We start from the raw sequence: 25,183 nt of genomic DNA, 5'->3' as shown, positions 1-25,183 counted from the left end.
CCCCCCCGTATCTCTGCCCATGATTATTATGTACAACACAATAATATTTACACTTCATAAATCTATCCCATTAACCTCTTAGATTGTGAAAAGTAAAATAAGAAGAAAATTATAATAAATAAAAATAAAAACAATGATAAAAATTTTCATTTAAATTATTTGGTAGGTCATTTTAGTTCTAATAAAAGATAAAAAATAACACACACAAATGTTTTTCATACAATTAGCCTAGTTAGAACATAATAAATCATCTAGGTACTTTATTTAAAGTACCGCCAGTAGATAAAGGGTTAAGACATGTAAATAGATTTGAGGATAGATAGATCAGGACTGAAAATTGCCCTTGGCCAATCTAATAATAAATTACACAATTACAAATAATAGTTTTATAAACAAATACAAAATGAAAATGCATTTCATATACATTTAATATATACTCTACTGAGCTCTAACATTAACACTATCACCTAACATTAAACAATTACATAGACATAAATTTTCATGGTTTTTTTATAATTTTCTTATACTTATTTATCTGACTGCCAAAAAACCTCCACATTTCAATCACAAAGCCATCAAAACCATTGTCCTGAAAAGAAATTGAGGCAATAAAACCATCATATTTAAAAGTTGAGGGGGGGGGGAGAATATGAATAAAATTTGAATGTAATCTAAACTGTGTAAGACAAACTGAATTATGTGATTTCAAGAAGTTAAACTGAATCAGTAAGCACAACTAGAAAAATGGCTGAAGAAATAAAAACTTTCTAAAAAATATTGTAATTTGATATATGCTACCCTTATCTCGATGTTAAGTAATTTATTATAAAATCTTTGAAAAAAAAATGCATTAATACAGTCGGATCCGCTCATAATGAAGTCAGAAAAAAACAGTGAAACTATTCTGTATATGCGAACTTAATTATCAGGGCCGCAACTGGATGCTTGGTCAGTCGGGGAAAGCACACTCATTTTTGCTCCCCTATAATGCTGAGGGAGAGGTAAAAAGGTGAAATTTGCTCCTCCTCTGGTCCAGCACCTGGGGCACCAGACCCGACTACTTCCCCCCCCCCTCTAGTAACAGCCCCATTAATTATAACGTAACGTGATCCACACGTATTCCCAAGGGATCAGTATGATCCGTCCAGGGAATTTGTTAGTGTTAGTAAACATCCATGCCCAAACCGGGATTCGAACCCAGACCTGCACAGTGTGAGAAGCCAGTTCCCTAACCACTCGACTGCCAGGCGATATTATATTATATCCGTACCAACTTGGAAAATGATGTGTTTAAGCAAAATAAAACATTTTACATGCATGATGCCATTTTTCAGTCATCTGATCATTCTTAAAACGAATGGATTAAAACAATATATTTTAATGAAAATTAAAAATTTCATTGAAATTACTCAAAATTAAATACATTAACAAAAATATATGCCAATCATTGCTTCTTTTCTCTTGGTACTTTTGTGGACTTCGAATATTTTGTGTTCAAATCATTTTTGGCAAATAAGCATGAAAAATACTGTATAATGCCTTTTCTTGTAGAAAGAGAACTGAAATTTTTTAATCTTATTCTTTCGAACCACTCAAAGAAAAATTAATTAACGGCAAGTTATCCCTTTTTTTTTTATATCTCACTTTCTTTTCCATTTTTGGTTTCAACATTTTATAGCAATAATTTTTGAAGCAATTAACTGCTTTGCACTTGGACATGCTCAAAATTAATTTCCACACCAGATGAAACCTCTACAAAAAAACGTCAGAATCTAGCTTGTGAAAGGCAAATGTGCACTAACGGTGGTTTGGAGATAGATTCTTGGGAATACATAACTCCCCATTTTCCTTTCTTCCCAATGAGGTTTTCTGCTAACAAAATTCATGAGAATGCCATGTTTGAAAATCGGTCAAAAATTTGTTATAGGCATACTTTGCTGAAATCTGTGTTCATTATAAGCAATCAAAATGACATAGATAAGCAATACAAAATTCATGGACCGACAAACTAAGAGGGTTGTTAGTAGACATCAAGAGGAATAAAAATTACAATGGAACATGGTGTCGCAAACCCATTGAGAGGGTGAAAATTGCGAAAAACTCATGCAGGTTTTGACGTCACACTGGAAAGACAAAAAGTACAATAATAACTACAAAAATATTTATTTGATTAATTATTACAAGAGTTGTTGGAAGTGGTGGCCACTGACGTCATTGCACAGTCTACAGCAATGTAAAAACCATTCCCGGATGTGCTTGAAAATACCAGGTGTAACATTACCCATAGACACCGGGCGGAAAGATTCCTAATCTAGTCATTTTATATAAAAATTGTTGAGAATGGTTTTACCTTTTTTATGCATGGTTTCTTAAAATCTGTGATATTTTCATAATCCATAGAGTGGAAAAATGTGTGATCTTGATCACATTGCCATTTTGTTTATTGTTGTTGCCACTTTACAGTGTCAAAATTTCTATAAAAATTTAATGTTGGTTTGTTATACAAATTTGTTGTACTGTTTTTTCATTGGTAATGTTTTAAATATATTTTTCTAAGATGGTCGTCCCTGGAGTTGGGCCGTACTGTACTTCCTTTTTCAGTTTTAAATACCTAGAGGCCTGATGATGAGGTCGCTTCCTTCCATCGTCAATCCTTAGTTACTAACACAGAAAGCTGCCTGTCCTATTAAAATGATGACATAGTTCTACTAATATATTACTGGTGCAAGGCACTTATTGCCGGCTTGGTTCCGGTACTTCAAGTCCTCCTTCTCGGTCTACATTCTGCTTTGAGATAACTGTTGAATTATTTGCTACTGAGTGTAGGCTCTTGTTGACTGGCTTCTGATGGCCTTCCTGCTGCATCGGGTCTCCTTGTCGTACTTCTGATGTGCCACGCCCGCCTGCCACATCGGGTCTCCTTGTCGTCATCTCATCATGCTTCTGATGTGTCCACCTGCCTGCCATATCGGGTCCCCACGTCATCATCTCATCATGCTTCTGATGCACCACTCCCACCTGCCGGGTTGAGTCTCCACGTTGTTGTGTTGCCATGCTTCTAATGCGCTACACCCATCTGCCACATGGGGTCTCTACGCCGTGAACTCGTTATGCTTCTAAACAACTGTTGTGCTTTTGGTGTGCCATGTCACTTGCCGCATTGGGTCTCAAGGTCTATGACATCATGCCTTACCGACATTTTGAGATACTTTCAGTAGGAAGAGGTAGATTATTGCCATGGGTATGAGTAGATCTTTTTTATGTTTCTGTTATATCGCTAATTGTTATTTGAATAACCTTGTTTAAAAGATTAATAAATTAGCTTTTATATATATATATATGTTAAAACTTGGAAATCTCTCTTGAATTGTCTCTCTCTACATGCACCAAAATCACCAGATTGGAACCTGGGTCATATTCAGGGATGTTGCATAATAATTTTGGGAACTGGACCGGGATCTGGTGTTATAGATATTGCACAGGTATGCTTTTGATGTCTGCTGCAGCAATGGATATCTGCACTATGAGATTCTCCGGTGTGTCCACAGGCATTGCATAAATGAGTGATTAAAGGTGACCCCATAGGAAAAAGTTACACGAATTGAATTACTTGTTTGTGTAGTTAGTCAACACGATACTCATTGAAACAGACAACTAACTACTACATGTGCTTACTCCTGCAATAGCACTAATTTAAGTGCATGATCCTATCCCAGCTCATGTGTTTCACGACACTGCTTACATCAGATATGGTGAGCGAACCCACGAATGCATTCAGTGATACTGACATACACCTTTCGTCTCCTCTGGACTCAGAGCCTGTGTGCGTTTCTCACGATTTTCACCCTCTCACCGTGGTTTGCGACACCATGTTCCATTACAATTTTTGTTCCTTTTGATGCCTACTAACAACCCCTGGGTTTTTCAGTCCATTAACAGAACATCCTGTATTCTACATTTAATGACAATCTTTCAAGTTTCTTTTTATATTTAACTGTAGCTCTGACAGGACCATTTGAAATATAGCATTATCCTTGACAGAAAATTTTTTATATGAATTCACTACAATCCCAAAGACATTCAAACTAAATCTTTCAAATGGTCTCAAAGGTACTGCATTAATAACAAGTTTAACCATCAAACTACCCTCATCGCTTTTAGATGATGGGTTTAGTGGCCTCTGTTCAACCATCAGCATATGATTTCAATTGCTTTCTTGAGATGCCAGCCCAGGTCCTAGACCACATCTGCTCTTCTCAGCTTCGTGGCTCGGGTGAGCCCTTCGTATCACTGCCACCAGCCCAGGTGCTGGGCCACATTTCCCCTATTGGAATCCATTTTTGATCTATTTTTTATTATTAGATCAGAGTTATTAATATTTCGGTCTTATGGTACTTCACTGTATATAAAAAAAATTTACTTCAAAAAAAATTTTATAGACAGCAATCTAAACCCAATGTCAGTCTCTCATTTCACATTTTATAAAATTCTTTGTATATATCATAATATAAAATTCACATACCTTTGCCAACATCACAAGTTTGTTTGCAAGTTTGTTGGCAGCATTTTCTGAACTCACTAGTTTTTTTAATGATTGGTATGTCCAGGATTCAAATATCATCCTAGGAACTATAAGAAAAAAGATAAGAGTTTTGATGTTTAAAATCAGAGGAAATAAATTATATACAGTTATCAATAATTTTTTTAAATTTTCCAGGAGATACAGTCAATGTGCTCGTTACAATCACCATGTGTTATAGTGACCATTTTATTATGCAAATACAATGCCACAACAGGCAAAATGCCCAATGAGGTGGCTGAGAATAATAAGTCTCAAATGTATTCATATAACAACTATCTACGGTCTTGCCAAATTCCAGATTGCAAAAATCATGAAAAGGTCATAAAAATTGGTTCATAACAGTACAAATCAAAGTCAATTTGAGCAGAATTTATCAAGTGTCAATAAATGTCAAGTTATCAGAGTAGTTGAGTTATCATGGTTCCACTGTAGTATTTATTAGCATATCCACAGATGCCATTGACGCGCTATAACGAGCCAAATACCCAAAATTTCGGAAAAGGGCGCATAAAAATTTTGTTCACACATCCTCTGGGACTCTTCTTTCCTAGTTCTAAGAAGAAAAAAGTAGAGAGAAAAACCTCAACCAACTTTTTCTTCTTCTTTTTACCGTGTATAATTATCGCGCAACCTTGAAAAACTGGTTTTACTACTTTATACACTGTACTGTACTGATACGTGTCCGGAAAATTCACAGCCAACAATTCACCACAGGAAAATTCACCGCTAGGAAAATTAACCGCTGGAAAATTCACAGACAACAGTTCGATGCGAGTCAGTTTGCGAGGGAGTGAGCGATTGAGTTACTGAGTCAGTGAATGAGGGATTGAGCGAGTGAGTGAATGAGCTAATGAGTATGTGAGTGAATGACCGAGTATATGAGTGAGTGAGTGACTGAGTATATGAGTGAGTGAGTGATTAAGTGATTGAGCGAGTGACCTAGTGAGTAAGTGAATGAGGGAGTGAGTGAATTAGTCAGTTTTAACCTAGTAGTGTCACAAATGATTAAAAAATCTGATTTTTTCTATATTATATTGTCTATATTATAATATTGACCTAATGGCATATTTATAACTTCAGCGTGATTCCAACGTATGACCCCCTTCATTATTGAACCCCGTAGGAGTCGAATATGGAAAAACCTTTCTTAGTCAGTCTTCACGTCATGAAACAAAACTATTCACAAAATTTGATATTTATAGCTTCAGCGGTTTTTGTTCGGCGATGATGAATCAGTCACAGGACATGTTATTTTATATACAATATATAGATGTAGATACGCACTAAGACACAGGATTTCTGAAAGTTCATCACCCATGGGGATCATGAGGTGTTCAAGTGGTATGGGGGAATCATTGCTGAGTAAATCTGAGATTGCAGAATCCACACCAGTGAAGTCGCTGATAACAGCTAGTTCATAAAAAAATAATCCATTGCTTACTGATGATCAACAATGTTTTTTATAATATCAAAGTGATAACAGGAGATGATTTCAAGCATTTTAGGGGGTTAATTTATCGCGTATCCACTTACTTTATTATCTTTTACTTCTGTTATTATTCCTTTTAACGTTTCATTAGAAGATTCTGAGTAAAATATAGAGTTAATGGAATTATTGAATTCTCTTGTGCAACAGGGTAATATGTTTTTTCCGTATTTTATATTTCTCTTCCGTATCATTTAATTTCTTCTAATAAAGCCATTATTAAAACTTTCCACCATATCTTTAGGATCACTCACTCATTTACTCACTCACTCACTAGATCATTCACTCACTCACTCACTAGATCATTCACTTACTCAATAGGTCACTCACTTACTCACTCATCCACTCAGTAGCTCACTCACTCGCTCATGGACTCAGTAGCTTGCTCACTTGCTCAATCCCTTGCCCACTGACTCAGTAACTCAATCGCTCACTCCCTCGCAAACTGACTCACATTGAACTGTTGTTGGTGAATTGTTAGTCGTGAATTTTCCGACGGTAAATTTTCCTAGTGGTGAATTTTCCTAGCGATGAATTACATGGCGGTGAATTTTCCATAAATCGTACTGATATACACGCGAGTTGTTGAAGAATAAGATGACGGATATCTAGTTGCTTCCTTGAATGAGTGGACGTGTACAGAAGTTTCAAATTTCATATTTTTTATTAATGGATTAATTCTGCATATTTTCTCCCAGTTATATATGGGAAATTACGGTACTTTCGCGGCTATCGGTCGGCATTCAAAGACAGCATCTCTATGGCATAAATTTGTCTTGTTCCTACACACAATATTGCGAATGCACTGTTTTTTTTTCAAATCGTAAAGGATTGGAACGCCTGCTCAAGTTGTAAAACTTTCCCGATATCCTGGGAAAAAAACCGAATCTGTAAAAACTCAACCTTGAATATCCACAGTTTTGTCATCTGCTGCTATACGGTAGTCACAGTTTCGCATCGCTAAAATCATGGGTGTGTAAGCAGAATCAGCTTCTGGAGGGACACAAGGATCTAATTCTTCACAGATAGTATAAAAGAAATTATTTTATTCCAATATTTTAATTCTCTACAAAAATAATTTTAATTTTTTATCTCCGTGTGCGTGTGTGGTGGAGGGGGGGGGGGAGGAGGGAAGAGGCCCCTTATAACCTCCCTCCAAATTTTGCTTTCGGTGAAAATCTGTGTTTGGGACTTGCGATTGTGCAATGGTAATCGGCTAAAAATGTGATTTTCTAAAGATTTCAAATTTTGAGTTGGCTATTCCTTTGAAAAAACTTCTGGTTGCCACGGCAATCACACAGACCTACAACACAAATATGCATACATTAAACTTCAAATGCACGCATTACCAGTTTGTAGGATAGATGTAGGGCTGCAACTGGGAGGGGGAGGGACAGGCGGCCCCTCTATAACTGCTTCTTCTACATTACATGGGTGTGCCAAAATGTTTACTAGCCCATTTGAGAAAGTATCTAGTTGCAGCGCTAGATAGATGAACTGAACACAAAACACGCCAAATGCTGGGCACAGACACATAAGCACTGTTAAGTTTCTCCAACGCAAATCTGACATAGCTCCCATATTTAGGTGTTAAAATAGGTGGCAGTTAAATGGTGACAGATCAGAATGGTGGACCAGCACAAAGGGATTCATTCTACCAGAAAAACCAAAGCATAAATAGGGAATGAGAAGATAAGTGTCAGAGAGGAGAGAGAGAATCTAATTTGGTTTAAATTTGATCAGAAGATATTGAAAGTGCTAAGATTTTTTTAACAAAATATGAAATCAATCAGAAGGGAATTCATACATTGATTATTATTAAATATATAAATGTGTGCCTTCAACTGTTAAGAGTCTCAACCAAGAAATATAAGCAGGTGATCAGAGACCTGGGGCATGCTGGAAGAAAATCCATAGACATACCAGTAAATTATGGGGGGGGGGCATAATTTTTTTCGAGATAAATCTTTTTGAGAGGGACCCACTTTCACTCAAAAAGGATCCAGATTTTTCAAATGACCCAGGTAAATTAGAGTCCAGTGGCATTTCTGATATCTGAAAATCTTTCATGGCTCAGACCAACAACCCCATATATAGTCACAGGCTCAAATGAATTGAGTTAGAGACATCATCAACATCAACAACAACCACCACCACCATTTTCAATCCACTGCTGGATGAAGGTCTCCTCTAAATTTTTCCACTTTGCTATGTTTAATGCTTTAGCCATCCAGTTGACTCCAGCCACTTTCCTGATCTCGTCAATCCATCTTGCATGGGGACGCCTTCTTGGGCGTTTAACACCACGGAGGTACCAATCTAGAATACTTGTGGTCCATCTGTTGTCCCGTCTTCTTGCAATATGTCCAGCCCATTTCCATTTTTAATGTTTAATTCTTTCCATGATAACATATACCTTTGTGTGGTTCCTTATCCAAGTGATCAGTTTTCTGTCTCCTGTGTTGTCTGTAGCCTTTGTATCATCTTGCTTGTGAGTGTCCATGTTTCAGCTCCATAAGTCAGTGCTGGTAGCACACACTGGTTAAACACTTTTCTTTTCAGGCATAATGGCATGTGACTCTTTAGAATTACACAGTTTTTGCCAAAGGTGATCCATCCAATCCTGATCCTTTTGTTTATTTCATTAATATGATTCCATTGTCCATGGTAATTTCTTGTCCCAGGTATACATAGCTTACTACTTCTTCTATTTTTGTGTTGTTGAGCAAGATTGTCCTCTTCAATGCAAAGGTGTTGAACATAACTTTAGTCTTTTGCAGATTCATTTTCAAGCCCACCTGAATACTTGCCTTCGCCAGTTTAGTTCGTCTGGATTACTGCTGATAACAATGCCGTCTGCAAAACGCAAATGGTTGAGAAATTCTCCATTTATTTTAATTCCTTTCTTATCCCAATCCAGTTTCCTGAATACTTCTTCTAAAACAGTGCTAAAGAGTTTTGGTGAGATAGTATCACCTGTCTGACTCCTTTTACAAGTTTAATCTTTGCTTTTCCTTTATCCAAATGAATCATTGCAGTTGCTTTGTCATACATTTTCTTGATGATGTTGATATAAGTCTTCCCTACCCTAAATACATCTAGAGCTTTAACAACAGCAGATGTGAAGACAGAGCCAAACGCTTTCTCAAAATCAATGAAGGCCATACACAATGGTAATTTGTATTCCTTGTGTCTCTCTATAATTTCCCTGATTGTTTGGATGTGATCCATTATACTGAATCCACTTCGAAATCCTGCTTGTTCTTTCGGTTGAGCTTTGTCCAATTTGGATTCAAGCCTATATGTCAGCACTTTGGTGAAGATTTTATAAATTACTGATAGGAGACTGATTGGTCGATAGTTCTTGACATCCTCTTTTTCACCCTTTTTGTAAAGAACAACTATCATTGCGTTATTCTAATTTTCAGGCACATCCGATTTTGTGAGACAATTTGTGAACAAAGCAGTTAGCATACTGACAAAAATCTTCTCCTGTTTCTTTAACAATGTCTATTGCGATCCCATATTCACCCCTGGGCATTTCCCTTTTTTCATAAGCCTTGTAGACTTCTTTCAGCACAGGTGCTACTTGTACAAATTCTGCTCCATTTTCTTCCTGCTCCCTTTCCTCTGTCCCGATTCTGTTCTTCAAGTTTGTATAGAGTATTATAAAATTCCTCAACAGCACTAATGATTTCATTTCCATCGTTTGTGATGGCTCTGTCTTTCCTTTTTAGTGCAAAAATTTCCTTTCTCCGAACACCCAGTTCTCGTTTTGCTGATTTTAAGCTCCTATTATCTTCCAGTGCTTTTTTTACAATATTGCAATTAAACTTACTGACATCTTCTGTAATCCACTTTCGTACTGTCTTACAAAGTTCTGCATATTCCACTTTTGATTTAGGGTCATTCTTCTTAATCTGAAATTCTCTCCGGTCTTTCATCAGTTTCTTTGTTTCTTCTGTTATTTTCTTCACCAGTTTGATTTTTTTCTCCAGTGACTTCTTTTGCTACTTCTTTTAGGGCAGTGGTTAAAATTTTGTTCATCATGGTGACATCTTGTCCATCCTCAGTGGTGTTATTTAGCAAATCAGATTGGTTCTTCAGCTCTAACTGGAATTTATATTGATGTTCTCAAAGCTTTACTATATCGATGACAGTTTTTGTATTTTTGATAAGTTTTACTCTTTCCATTCTAGTGTTAAGCCTTATTCTACATCTCACCAGTTCCTGTATTGAATTTGTTGAGAACACTGCAGTCTTGGATCATATGCTTCTTATTAGATAGGATGTAGTCGATCTCACTTGTTGTTCCAGTTGGGCTTCTCCAGGTCCACTTTCTTTGGGGTTTCTTCTTAAAAAATGAATTCATGATGCATTTATTTATTTATTTATTCAATATTGCTTGGCCGAGGCCTATACAAGGGAATACGGTGGTGAAGTTTGACAGAGACGAGTGATGTTACAAAGGAAATCAGAAACTGTTGTACAACCAATGATGTTTGATGGGAGGTTGTTCCAGTCGGTTATTGTTTGAGGAAAGAAAATAAATTTGAAACAATCTGTGGATGCAAAGATGGGTTTTAATTTTTGTGAATGCTTAATTCTTTTTGAAAAGTATGAAGCTGGAGTTAGAAATTTCGAAGTGTCGATATGAAAATGGCCATGAAGGCTCTCTGCAAATTCGACGAGTCGGTTTCCTCTGTCATTTCGTACACCATAACCATGACTTCCAACTGAGCTTTCACCATTTCTTCTCTCCCAATTCTGGCACTGAAGTCACCCATTACTATTTTGATATGATGGTTTCCTTTAATATGTAGCTCGTCGAATTATTCATATAAAAGCCTTCTACTTCTTCCTCAGAATAGCTTGTTGTTGGTGCATTGCTTGATATTTGCATAACCAACTTTGAAACGATCAGATGTACTATCTAACTCAACGATGTGATTTTTCCACTTTTTATGGATGAGAAATCTTACTCCACTGGTTCTTCCATTATCTGTTCCTCTGTAGTAAAATACATGTCCACTGGCAAGTTCGATTTTCTCTTCTCCTTTTCTTCTTACTTTGCAGATGCTTAAGATGTCTCAATTTATTCTTTCCAGTTCTTCTAACTCCTGCAAACGATTTTCTGAAGAAAGAGGTCGTTCATTATATGTGGCCAAGGTCATCATTTTATGGCAGCCTGGTCCAACCCAGAGATTCTTAGCACACTCTGTCTTCATGTCTTGCTGGTTGCTGCCATAACCAGGGCCACTCAGACTGCTGAGGACAGAGGGCCTTAGTGTAATGACAGAGTTCATATTTCTTTTAGAGGGTTTTTGGCCATAATCCTCCATGCTGGCCAGTGTGGGTTGGAGGAAGCCCATCCGCTTCCGTTCACCACATGTTAAACATGGCTACTTACAGGCTGCACCACGAGAAGGTGCGGATTGGACTTTAAGCCTCTACTCCTAGTCGATTCCTTCAAGTCCTCATAATGAAGCAATTAAAGGGTCTTTTTCTAGCAGACAAGTAAAGACCATTCCAGCCCAGAGAGATACTATATATATTTTACTGGTTAAGGCAAGGGTCAGTAACCAAATTTAACAGCTGAACTACTTGATGACATTTTTGCCTACCAAAGATCAACTCTGATGTATGGTAGCCCTGCAATTTTGTCTTCCAATAAACAGTGGAATCCAGCTATAGTAAACCTGGCTCTCTCAAAACAAACCTACAGATAAAACAAATAAAATTTGTGGTCTCTCCCCATATGACATTGTATTAGATTGAAAATAGTGAACACATTTTTGGTTCCTTGAAGTTCATTATAACAGGGTTCGACAGTATTATCACCAAATACAGTATACCAAAAATAACTTCAGGTTTTGAATTTTATGGGATTATGATGATTCTCTAAAGCACAAAATGCAAATGAATATCTTCAATATTTATGTGTTCAATAAAGTTTTATTGTGCAGATGTCCAAAACAAAATCATCCAAAAAAAAGAATTTTCTGATCAAATGAAATAAGGATCAAATCTACAAGTGGATTACAATTGACAGGTTGCTGACCACTGTGTTATTGTGAAATGCTTTCTCTCTGTTCACTTCCAGGCTCTCGAAAATATCCCAGCTGTGAATATGTATTACTAGGCATGACCGAAATGAAACAGAAATACATAAAATAATGAGGCATGCAGTGATATTTCACTATGTTGTCATACTGCATCGAGAAACAATTGATTCCCACAGCCACAGAAAACTAATTAGAGGTTACCCTGATTAACTTCAAAAAAATCAACATACCTATCTTTATTTTCTTGTTTATCTGCTTCACTGCATTCATCCAATCTCTATCAATATCATGAGTTCCTTTCACTACAATTTCATCTGTATTCATTTTAGGAGATAACTGCAACCATACTGGAGAAATCATAGTGAACTTTGCAGCAAATAGCTTAGCTATGTTATAACCATGATTATTCCACTATAATTATAAGGCAAATCATTACAATGATAATAATTAGTAAAACAACAAGTTACAAAAGAAACTCTTTTGTAATCTTGAAATTAAATATATATGCAGGATGCATAGCTAAGTCCCATTGCTGCAAATTACTGGTGAACCAATGATCCTAGAGGCATACTTCCAATTAGAAAAAGTACCCAAATAATGTGTAAACCTCTGATATGTCATTCATATTACAAGGGGTTATATAATTAATGAAATAAAAAACACCTTTTTATATGAACACATGGTAAAACACTCAATTAGAAAGTAGTTGCCTTGTCTCTCTTTCTCCTGATCCCTATAAAAAAATCAATATTTGCCGATATATTTGAATTAAAAAATTGAAGAAAATTCGGAAACAAACCACATAGATAAGGTAAAGAAGAACTGTTTCTTAGTTTATGTGCAGTTCTTTTCTATGTTTTCTCAGTTTTTAAAATTCAAATATCTCTGTGAATATACCACTTGGAAATGTGGAATTTTTTTTTGTTGGGCATAGGACAGACAGGGCAACATCTTTCTAATTGGATTATTAGGATGGTGTCTGCATAAAAAGTTTTTATTTTTATTTTAATAACTATACAACGCCTTGCAATATGAATGACCTATCGGAGGTCTGCACGTTATTTTGGATACTTTTTCTAATTGGAATTGCTTTTAGAATCAACAATTCACCAGTAATTTGCGGCAAGGTGATTTAGCTATGCACTCTGTATATATGCCCACGCTTATGTAGATTCAAAAATTACATGACTGTCTGAGAAAAACATTAAGTTCTTAAATTTGAGAATAATTTTGCAAGCATCACAGGATTATTGCTGAGATATAAAATGGTACAAAGTTTTTTAACAGCTGGCTGATACGAAGATATATTTAGGAAAGAGAAAATTTAACTGCCCTCGCAGGAAATGAAACACACGTCCTCTCACTTGCCGAGTGAGTGCCCTAGACTAAAAAGGCAATGAATATCTCAATCTACTCCCAATTAGAGCCTAACCTTAATCTAACTAAATTTCCTAATCTTCACAAGGATAGCAGAGAACGACATCATCCTCAGATATCAAATGGTCCTTTAATTATGGCGTGATGATCAAGTAAGAATTGTACAGTCAATCAAAACACTATATTTAGCCTAGCCAAGCTAATTTTTGAGATATTAAAAGTAGAAACTAGGAAGCAGCTATAAAAGAAAACTTTTCCAGAGATTTGGAATTATGGTTTTGAAATCAGCTTACAGTTTGGCAAAATGATTTGGTCACTATTTAATATGTAGAGTGATATTTTATTGCCAGAATTAAAAATATTTGCTCTCAAAATATTATTTATTACAACACATCCAGTCACCTACCTGCACTGCAATCAATTTCAACACACTTGGATATTTGTTTTCTTGCCTTTAAGGAAGGAAACAAAAACTAACAGCTAAACTTCCCTGCTTCAACACTTACTTACTTCTTTTGATAGACCAAGATATTTTAAAATACTGCACAGGATATTCATTTACACATAGTTTGGAGCTCACTGATCCCAATATTCAAATAATTTTAACCGTAATTTTTGTTTGAATAATTGCTGTTTCAATTAATTTTTTTCCCAAAAGACTGGTGTTTTTTAAAAATATGTCCCAATTAAGTGATATTTAGAATTTAATATTATAATAAATATTATATATATATATATGCACTAAAAAAACAGCTAAACATGCACTAAAAAAAGTGGCAAAATATGCTCTAAGAATATGCAAATATGCACTTAAAGATGCCAAAATATGCACTTAAAAGTACTAAAATATGCATTAAAACACACAAAATATGCACTTAAAAGTACTAAAATATGCATTAAAACACACAAAATATGCACTAAAAAAATCCTGAAAACAAAAGTTGAAAATTAAAAAAACTATACCAAAAACCAAAAAAATATGCTTTAAAAATCACCATGCAAGAAAAAAAACATAACATGCTTTTAAAATGCATAATTTATATTTCTTATAGTGCATATTCATTTACAAAAAAATATCCCCACATATAGTCACAGACCCACATAGTTACTGCATATGCAAATAAATTCCACATATTTTTCTCATTTAGGAATTTTTAATATCTAGTTAGTTGTAGCAGCTCAGTAATGAAATACCAGGAACAAAAGAATTTGGATGCTATTTCCGTAAATATACAAGCTATTTGTTTAAAAAAATTGATGTTATGAAATATTATGAGCAATCTTCATTTGAAAATTATAAAAAAAAGTGATCGAGCTTTAAAAAACCTTCAAAAATATGCACTTATTCTGAAAACTCTGATTTTATGCATTTATATGCATTAACACAAAAAAAGAGCAAAATATGCAGATGCATATAACCCGAGCTCTAGTGTTATTTAATGTATTTGTATGAAAAATTGCAAGCAGACTTTCATGCAAATTCAAATCAAGTGGTTCTTGTCATCCCACCTATCATGTAATTTCAGGGTATTACTGAAATTTATAATTATCTTTTTATTAAAATATTAGAGCTTACTACAATGATTTTTGCAACAATGAATACAAAGGAAATATAGCAGATATGTGATGAACCTTTTTGAATTTCGAGTTTAGACAAAAAAATCATAGTTGATTATCTTCAAAAACTAATTGAGGGAGTTAGAAACAAAAGGACACAAGTGAAAAAATTTGCTAAATTAAGTCAAGTGCTCGAAGAGGTTCCTTTACCCATCATCTGACAGACAAACACACCCCCCTTCTATGTACTAGTGCTGCTTTCTAATGTGGCCACTAGTTTAACTACTAAATATATTTATGATTTTGTTGAATGGCAAAGGGATGAAAGTGATCTAACATCTATTTGCCGCCAAGTTGAAGACATTGTTCTTTGAACTGGCGGGAAAAGAACAAAGTGCAACAAGATTATTGGTGACTAAACTGACGCTATATATAAATATATAAGCTGATTGTATATAAGATGATTTTTTTCTTTTGAAGTCTTTTGTTTCAGTTGTATGCTGTGTTGCAAGATATGATGCGTTGTTTTCTATTTCTTTTGATTTGGAAAAACTCTCCCCACACCTTTTACTTACTTGAAGCACTGTCTACTATTTGAAGCATTTTTGGATCTATAATTTTGGTATCCATGACCTTGCTTCTAGTAGGATTCAATGTTCATGAAATATGAAGGAGTGGCAAAGAGAGGATCTCAAGATATTGGTTCTTATTTATTGCAATACATCTAGCAATTTCCCACATCTGTGAAACACCTCCTGGTCGCTTCCTGTGACAATACTGGCGGGAAAAATAAAAACCAAAAAATTGTAAAATATTGGATGTATATTGTGGCATATATAGAAAGTATTGACCACAAATTTCTGGTTTTCAGCTATTCATACATGGAGTATGACCAAGACTAAGGGATTATTGAATTGGCCAAAAAAAACACAATATGTTTTTGTTCCTGATGATTGGGTGGATGTTGTGGCTAAAGCCGATAGAAAGTTTACAGTGTTTCAGATGGCCAGGGAGGACTTCTTTTCCACAGAAAATGTAACAAAAATCTCTCCAAAAGTGAAATTAAAGAAATAAGCAAAATGCAATGGCTACATTTAAAAAAAAAAAAAAAAAATACCTTCAGTTCTCTACTTTAAAGACACTCTCAATGACGTCATTGAGTTTGAAAAAAAAAATGAATTGACAAGGTCGGCCCTCTTCCTTAGGCACTGTTGAACTGGAATCCCTTCACCAAGAGTCTGTCTATATCAAGAGCCAAATACAACCATCTTCCAAAGTTGTTAAACCACCTTCCGCCAATACACTATAGGTTTTATAAAACACTAAGGCATTCAGTTGGTGTTACCAAAATTAGGGAAACAGTGCCAGCAGCCAGTGATCCAGCTGAAGATCTTGCTGAATTAGATTCAGAAGATGACTGATTGATCTGATATAACAAAAGTGCAACTTTTTCCCCATTGTAAACTTTTGAAAAAATTATTAAAAATTATGACTTTAAACAGTTTATTTTATTGCTAGCCTTATAATCCTTGAATTCCCAAATAACCTGGGATAGCAGAACACAATTTTCTTGGAAGCAGAGGGGTGCAAGTGCCTACAAGTTAAAAAAAAAACCTTAGTCATCAACAGAAAACAAACTTCGAAGAATCGTAATGACAGCATATGAAAGGTCAGGTATTGGGTGCCCTAAAAATGTTTGTGTTAAAGTATTATTTGAATTTATAATGTTATTATAATTTTGGAGTTAATTTTTTTTCAAAACACAATTTTGATCACCCTCTTAACTTTGCTCCTGACCCCCCCCCCCCCATTATTATTGTTCAGTTGTCCTACAGCTGTGAAAAAGACTTTCTACAGAAAAAACATTATATTTAAAAACCTTTACAAAGACAATCACTAGATTCAAGGAAACATTTTATTTTCTGGATATTATGCTGAGGTGAACTCGGTAAGAAAAGTCATCATGTCTCTGCCGGGACTCGAACCCAGGCCCTCTTGCATACCGGCCAAGCATGCTACCATCTACACCACTGGAGACAAGGAAGGTGTCATTCCATTTGTTAGATTCAGGCCTCAAAATTTGACTATATGGTATTTGTATGTATGTATAAAATAAATAAAGATTTTCACAGACAAAATAATCTTATGCAGGGCTGGAACTAAAGGGGTGGAGGCAAAGAAGGCAACTGGCCTGGTCTCCAATCTTGGAGAGATTGGGGAGAGGTGTCAAAATTTAAACAGGAAAAGTGAAAAGAATATATTTTTTACCTCAAAACATATTGCTGAAACACATGGTTGTACAATTATGGAGTTCTAGAGTGAGGGGTGGCATCAAATTTGCCCCTCCTGAAGAAACCCTAATTATGGCCCTGGCTCACGAACAACATAATTAAATTACATTACTCTAATGTAGCATGCACAGTGGAACCTGTATAAAATAGGATTTCAAGAGACAAATTATTTTCCATTCCAGGCAGGTTTCCATTTTATAAAGGTGCACATAAAAATATATAGTGATTTATTTCTATCATTTTGCAAAACTTAAATTTTGAAAATATCACCCTAACCACTACTATAAACCAATTGGAATTAAACAGAGACATGCATACTACCACTTTGCAGTTTTTCATGTTTGCTGTTTCAAATTACTATGCATTTGAAATTTCATATTTAATGCGCAAATAGTTAAACTTCATAATAATTTTGGAAATTATTATCAGAAGGCAATTGGTGAAGAGGATAGACAACAATAATGTATTGTGAGAGAACCAGCATGGGTTGAGGAAAGGGAAGTCATGTGTAACAAACCTCCTCTGCTTCTATGATCATGTGACTAAGGCTTTCTGAAAAGGTAAAAACATCTATGTTGTTTATCTTGATTTCCAGAAGACATTAGAGATCGTGTTCGACCCCTGGCGTACGCAGAGGAAGGGTTTTGGGGTTCTAACCCCCCCCCCCCAAGCCAAGATTATAGTGTTATTGTGCAGGGAAAAACGTAACCCCCCCCCCCCTCTTGAGAAAATTCTGCATATGCCTATGGGTCCAACATAGCAAACTCAAGCATTTATATGAGATTTGACGCAACATGTCGAATTGAATAGAATTGTGTGGTTGATAGATAGGTCACAATGGGTTATGGTGAATAGGGAATCTTCTGATTGGACTGGTGTGAAGAGTGGAGTCCCTGGTCAAGTAAGTGTCCTTGGGCCCATTCTTTTTCACTTTTAATCGATAAACTTGATCAGGGTATCAACGGAATTGTTAGCAAATTTGTAGACAACATAAAGCTAATGGGGGTAGTCCAAAACCCAAGTGATAGGGAGATGCTCCAGATGAACTTTGAATATGATTGCAGCATGGGCTAATGAATGGAGCATAACCTTTATTGTTGATAAGTGCATGGTCGCTCATTTTGGTTTGAACAACCAACGTTTCACTTATGAATCGAATGGTACTACTATCTTGGATGCAACTAGGGTCACCGATTTGGGAATTCTCATTGACGAGCAGCTTAGGTTTTCTGAACATTATTCAGTGATGATAAAAAAAGTGAATATAATGCTCGGTTTGATACTTAAAAAGATCTCTTTGAATTCTCCTAAAGTCATTCTTTTGCTTTTCTGAAGTTTACTTTGTTCTGAACTGGAGTATGCCATAAGGTTTTGGAAATCTTACTTACAGAGGGACATAGACTTGGTTGAGGGATTCAAAGAGCTACATGTGCTCTTGTTGGCACACAAGGCTTGAGCGATGAAGAAAGACTTGATTTCTTGAATATGTTTAAATTGGGAGGAACACTGGTGTCTGGGGATATGATCAAAGTGTTTCAAATTTTCAACAGGATGGTCCATGAGATATTAATACACTGTCAATAAACTGCTTCGACAAGGGGGGGGGGGAAGACACCAGTAACATTTTGTGAGGGACAACTCCAGGTTGTGGTGTTGCAGGGAGTTCTCTAATAGTATTGTTAATGAACAGAATAGCTTACCTCAGGGGTCGTGAATTCTAACACAATTAATACATTTAAAAAGTAGTATGATAAACATATTAGGATAAATTAAGAAGCTATCCATACTTAGATAACACAACCATAATCTTTTCTATGGGCAGTAGTAATAATTTTTAGTATATATATATTAACATTATTACATATAGTAATAAGTTTTAGCATTTTCTTCTGTGATATATGCTTTTATATTGGGTTGTTGTAGTTTGGTTACATTTGACATCCATATTTTTTATGGGCCATACATCATTTTTCAGCCACCTTTTTGGGCAATTTGCCTGTTGTGGCATTTGTATATGAAACGTTTTCCTATAAAGATAGAATGAACACTCACTTTTGTCAAATATTAAAAATTTTTAATATTTAAATTGAGAAATTGCGCACCTATTTAACACTAGAACTGCGGTTTGGGTCATTTTGACCCAATGTACTATTCTATAGGAAAAAAAGGGGTGTAGAATTTTCTTGGAAGTGGTTACCCTTTCTAAAAAGTATTTCTAAATGAAGATAGTGAAGAATAAAGGTATTTCAAGGTCAAAGCCGATTATTGTCAGAGCAGATTATTTTTTTTCAATGGAGGAATGGCACACACACACAAGTAGAGATAAATATTTTTTTCCTTTGTAAACTTGAATACCTCGAATTCTGACGGGACTCAATACAGATTTTGGGAGTGTAAAAGTTTAACTCTAGAAAAAACGTGTAGTTCAAATTCCTGGAGGCCAACGATGTCACAGAAAAATAATAAAATTCTGGCTTGTACCAAATACGTTTTGAATGGATTTCCAAATCTTGGGAAGTATCAGCATCCAACGAATCTCTCTTTCAGAGCACATAGTGATGCAACTGATCAAGCCATTTGAGAGCAAGGGCAGAAATGCCTCAACCGACACTTTTTTCACTACACTGAAGCTGGCTCAAATGCTAAAAGTAAAAAAATATGAGCTGATGAGACGAAATCGAAGAGCAATATTATCTGACTCAATAAAGGTAGTGAAACAACAGCTGTATGGAACAATGATGCCACACAATGACAATTTATCAAGGAAAGAACGATATATAAACTTTTCATTATTCAGCACGCTTCATCTTTCAGTCGATATTGGCAGTAGTAGTTCCAAAGCTTCCACACACACAGAAACTATTTCACACTACAATTCAACAGAGTAATGATCGTTGTTGTTGCGATCAAATGCCCAGAAAATATTCGGGGAAGATGGCATCACAGACGTTTTCTACAACATCCTGGATCTCACTATAAAAAATTCCTGTATTTTGTATAGAACAGTACAGAAGGCCAGAACTATTTTTCGAAAGCAGTTCGTCTAAAATCTTATTGAAGAGCTGCATTCATCATACGTGTTGCCCTTGCGCAAAAGGAACGTGCGCTCTTGATCATGTAACTGTTTGTGAGCAATCAAAATAATAATAATAAGAGTAATAAATAAAAATAAATGAGTTCATATCAGGTAACATAAAAATGTGGAAACAAAACTGTTCATTTTTGCATGGGTTGTGCAACTTAAACATGCGATGAATGTGTAAGAATAATGAAAAAAAAATTGTTCAACTGCTCATCATAAATTCCACTTATCAGTAAGAAATCAATACTTATTTGACAGAATCATATTATAGACTTTCTCATACTTAATTTGACGTGCTTATTTTACATCTTTGTCATATTATGGGATAACTGAAAAATCTTTTTGGACTGAATAGAGTAAATAATGTATACTAAATCATATTTTTACTGAATTACATCATTTTTTAGCTAATTTCGAAGCTCATTTTATATTCATAAACAAATATAATTTTCCATTATGAATATGCAATTGAACAACATTGAATAAGAGTAGGGGGAAAACTCCAGGAATCGAAAATAAATTCCTGGTTTCGCTATGAAACACCATTTTTTCACAGTGTGGGTCAATTTGATCCAGTCCGCGGTTCTAGGTATACCGAAAGTGCAGCGGTTCTAGTGTTAAAAATAGTGACAATGGGATTGACACCCAATAATGTTCGTGAAATTTAGAAGATTCTACACATCTATAACACTTAAGTTTTGCTTCATATTGCCTCCATGAACTTCACTTTTGTGTTCAAATTCAATACTTTTTTGTTGCAGCTGGTGGCCATTTCTACACTGAATGAAATCCTCTGCAGTAGACAAAACATGGTATCGCTAAATTGTGAGCAATAATTCAGCCTCCTCCACCTATTCCTCTCCTGAACTATTTTAAATGAAAATTACTGATGAAAATTATTTTAATGTGGATAAGGAACCCATTTTTGCCAAAAATTGGGTCCTAAAAATAGGAGGGCTTTATTATATATGGATTGTGTTATAGATATATCTTTTCATTTTTTCCCTCAAATTTTAAGCCCAAAAAATCAGGAGGTTCCTTTTACACATTAAAATACAGTATCAACTTTTTCAAAGAAAAAAAAGAGTGTTTTCTAATAAAAACCATCATTTACATCGTAAATGAAATGCTAAACTGGCTTTCATTAAATTCTGAATAGCAAATCTGCTTCCACCCAAGCCCAACTTCTTATTTCAAGAACCAGTTCAGATAGATAATAAGCATTCATGATTTTTCCAAGTAAAAGATTTTCCTAACAAAAAGGGGATCAGTAAGAATCAACTTCTTCCCATCCAAAAGACAAAAACTTGCACTTGGCCAAAAATTCTTCGTTTCAGCAGGTTTTTTTTAATCTAAAAAAATAGACTAAATATACCTTCCATTTCTGCATTAGACAGTTCCCGTCTTAACCGACCAGCGGTACAAAGTGCTGACACAAAACAAAACTATTTCAAAACGCTTGGTCTCCAAGATGAAAATGTTTCAAAAAGGTTCTGGCTATTTTTCCTTCTCCCCCCCCCCCCCCCACCGTATGCACAGCAGGACACAGAGGCTTCTTTATGAGGTTGATTGCTTTGTACTGCCCCAATTGTGACAGATGACTGCAATCTTCTTTGAATAAGATAAGCTCATTGTATTAGGTTTTTTGCTGACCCCATCTTTTTTCCCTACTTTTTCACGTATTTTTCACCCTTTTCTGGTAAATATTGTATCTCTAAACAGAAGAAGAGCTGTATCAACACCATCAGTAACAAAAGGTCTCCAAACAAAGCTTGTTCTGCAATAGATGGTGTTGGCTGTGTGCACTAATTGAAACTTCGATGTCTAGAATTTTTATTTTATTTATGGTGTAAACTTAATCGCATTTATAGAGCAATTAGCAATATTTTATTCATTTCAAGCATAAAAAGTTGAATCAATAAAAGCATTCACTACAAAGTACTACTAACAAAAGTACTCTTTTGCAGTGATTTCCTTGAGCCAGAATTTCTTCGTTAATGATGGAAGAAACATGCCACCTATTTTATCAGCTTGGACAGGCTTATTAACCTCAGTCGAGACAAAATTTTCAACACTTTGCAACAGATGGCTTCCCAATTCGCATAAAAAGACCACTTGGATGCAGCAAATACAAAGGCGAACTCTCCGGACGACCAGACGTAAACATCACCCCTCCACGACTAATTAGTGTGAATTCTGACCACGAGGTCCTGATGACGGCTCTCCATTGAAGAGCCGAAACGTGTCGACCATTTGACCAATTAAATTTTATGTCTTGAAAACGTGGCAATTTTTGTATAAATTAAAACCAGGCAAAGTTTCTAATTTTTGTGATAAAAGTACCCTTTTCAATACTTTTATAATAATTTGTTTAGGTTTGCAGGGAATAAAATCAATAAATAAATAAAAATCTTATAATCAAGCAATGTCAAGGAAAAAAATGTTCAGAGGCGGATTCACAATTTTGCTGCAAAGTGGGCTGTACATTGTACAAATTTTGCAGCTCTTTACTCATTCTTGTCTAATTTTCTTCACGACCGATTCCACAAATTTGCCACTCTTGGCTATAGCTGCTTATCCACCCTTCCCTGTACATATGCATCTCTCTCTCTCTCTCCAAATTACTCTTCTGGTTGCTCACATGCTTTCATACCCTCTTGGTCAATCTTTTAATTGGTCACTCACTGACCTCGTTCCTCACTTTCTAGGCAACAGTTCGGGTCACTCACATACTTGCACACTCTAGGTGGATATGGGCATCTTTTTATCAGCCACCTTGTTGGGCATTTTGCCTGTTGTGGCATTCTTTTTGTATTTGTATAGGTCACTAACATACTCACACACTATCTGTCATTCTATTGATCAAACACTGGCCTAGTCCCTTGCTCTCTAGATCAATCTTTTGGTCCTTCGTTCTCTTGTTCACTCGTTTGGTCCCTCACTAATATTGCTTATCAAAAACAATCCCATAGCTGCCAACTTTTGAAAATGAAAATTCGGGAGATTTTCGCGCGAACCCGTATTTTATGCTAAAACCACTCCCTAATAAATACAATAGGGATTTTTCCAAATAAAATAGGGATTTTCCAAGCATAAAAGTTAAAGCGTAGGGAATAAAATCCCTACTTAAAAACTAGTCAAATTAAAATAGGGATTTTACTCACATGGAAGTTAAACCCTTGGAAATAAAATTCCTACGCAAAAAACAAGTGAAATTGGAGGCCAAAACTTCAGTGATGTAAAAATAAATATTGTGTTCAATCAGAAACGCTGTGAACAAACATTCTGCGCAAATGACCCCAAAATCATCGGAAGATGAAGGAAAACACCGTCAATTTTTGAAGAACACTGACTTTTTGTGACACTTGCTTGATGGTTTTTTTTTTCATTTCACATGAGTGATTATGTCAGTCTTCCCATGACCGATGTTTATGTCCGTAACACAACTTGTACAAAAAGGAAAAGTCGCCCTCTTCTGGAAGTATCTTTAAAATTGATTAAATATGTTTTTGCTTATCAGTATTCATGCTTTGTTATATTGCACGTACGTAACTTCAACAAAAGAAATTTTGACCATATACGCGTCACTAGAATCTTCAATTATTATCCAGGACTATTAGCTGCTAAGAAATTTCCCTGCAGGATGACAAACAACTTTCTTGTTACCATCAGAGGGTTTGTAAAACTTCATTAAAAAGGGAATTTCCCCATTTACGACGTGTGACATCATTTCGAAAAAAAAAAGGGCTTCATGCCCCACAAGAAATTTCTTAGGGATTGTTTTCATAAGCGGGGATTTTTTTTTAATGAAGTAGGGAATGTGTAGGGACAATTAGGGATTTTTGTGATTTTCGTAAAAATTCGGGAGATTTAAGAACTTTTCGGGAGGTCGAGCAATGAAGCTAAAATTCGGGAGATTCCCGAAAAATTCGGGAGACTTGGCAGCTATGCAATCCCGTATTTACACACTCTCCAGGTCATTCGCTTGGTCACTCACTCAACTGGCTCCTTGCGCTCTATGTTATTCATATAATGACTGTACTTGCTCACTGTTTTGATCATTTACATGCTTGCAGACACTCTAGGTAACTCATTTGCGTGGCCCCCACATGCTGCAGTAGGATCCTAAACTAGGATGTTTAGCAGGCCCTCTATAGTGAATTTATAATGAATTTTAAAGTGAAAAAGCCAAAAAATTGTAAGAATTGTTTCAGGCACCCAGGCAAGAGCCCTGTCAGCCCCATCCATTGCCCCCACATCCTAGAGCAGGGTCCTTAGGCTAAAATCCTTAGCAGCCTCCAAACCACACTTTCATTGGCCCTTCTACAGTGAATTTATAGTGTGAAAAACAAAAAGTGGTAGTAATTGTTCAGGGCCCTGACAGCCCCACCCTTGTGGGGGCCATGCTTTTTTGGTCACACACTGACCTAGTTCCGCATTTTCAAGGATAGCCTTTTGGTTTCTCACATACTTTCACACTGTACACTCTCAAGTACATTCTCTGGGTCACTCTTGTAGTCACTCAATCGAACTGACCTGTTCCCCTCTTTTAGTCTTTCACATGCTTGCATACTCTCTAGGTCTTTTTTTGGTCACTCACCTAGTCCCTGCTCTCTAGGTAGAGATGAATTTATGATTTTGCCACTTTTCTAAAGCATTTTAGTCCAATTTTCTTGATAATTTTTTCCTTAAATTTACCACCCCTCCAAACTTGCCACCCTGGGCTATAGCCAGGGCTGTAAC

The 25,183-nt window shown here is 35.7% G+C and overlaps 1 protein-coding gene across 2 annotated transcripts in view; it reads right to left on the bottom strand.

Moving 5' to 3' along the window:
* The window catches only part of LOC149065641 (chitinase domain-containing protein 1), a 73,661-nt gene that overhangs the window by 39,094 nt on the left and 9,384 nt on the right, over positions 1-25,183 (bottom strand). For both annotated transcript variants that reach the window (XM_089253978.1, XM_089253979.1), the window contains exons 3-5: positions 12,364-12,544; positions 4,523-4,629; positions 528-589 (exon numbers count right to left, since the gene is read on the bottom strand). In XM_089253978.1, coding sequence (XP_089110104.1) covers positions 528-589; positions 4,523-4,629; positions 12,364-12,544 — 350 coding nt within the window. The remainder of the gene's footprint in view (positions 1-527; positions 590-4,522; positions 4,630-12,363; positions 12,545-25,183) is intronic.

The sequence above is a fragment of the Pholcus phalangioides genome, unplaced genomic scaffold (assembly GCF_987345545.1).
Source record: "Pholcus phalangioides strain wild (caught in Gottingen) unplaced genomic scaffold, Ppha-v1.0 ptg000039l_1, whole genome shotgun sequence".
NCBI lineage: Eukaryota > Metazoa > Arthropoda > Arachnida > Araneae > Pholcidae > Pholcus > Pholcus phalangioides.
Note: the sequence above shows the minus strand (reverse complement) of the source record. Positions and strands in the feature narration are given on the sequence as shown.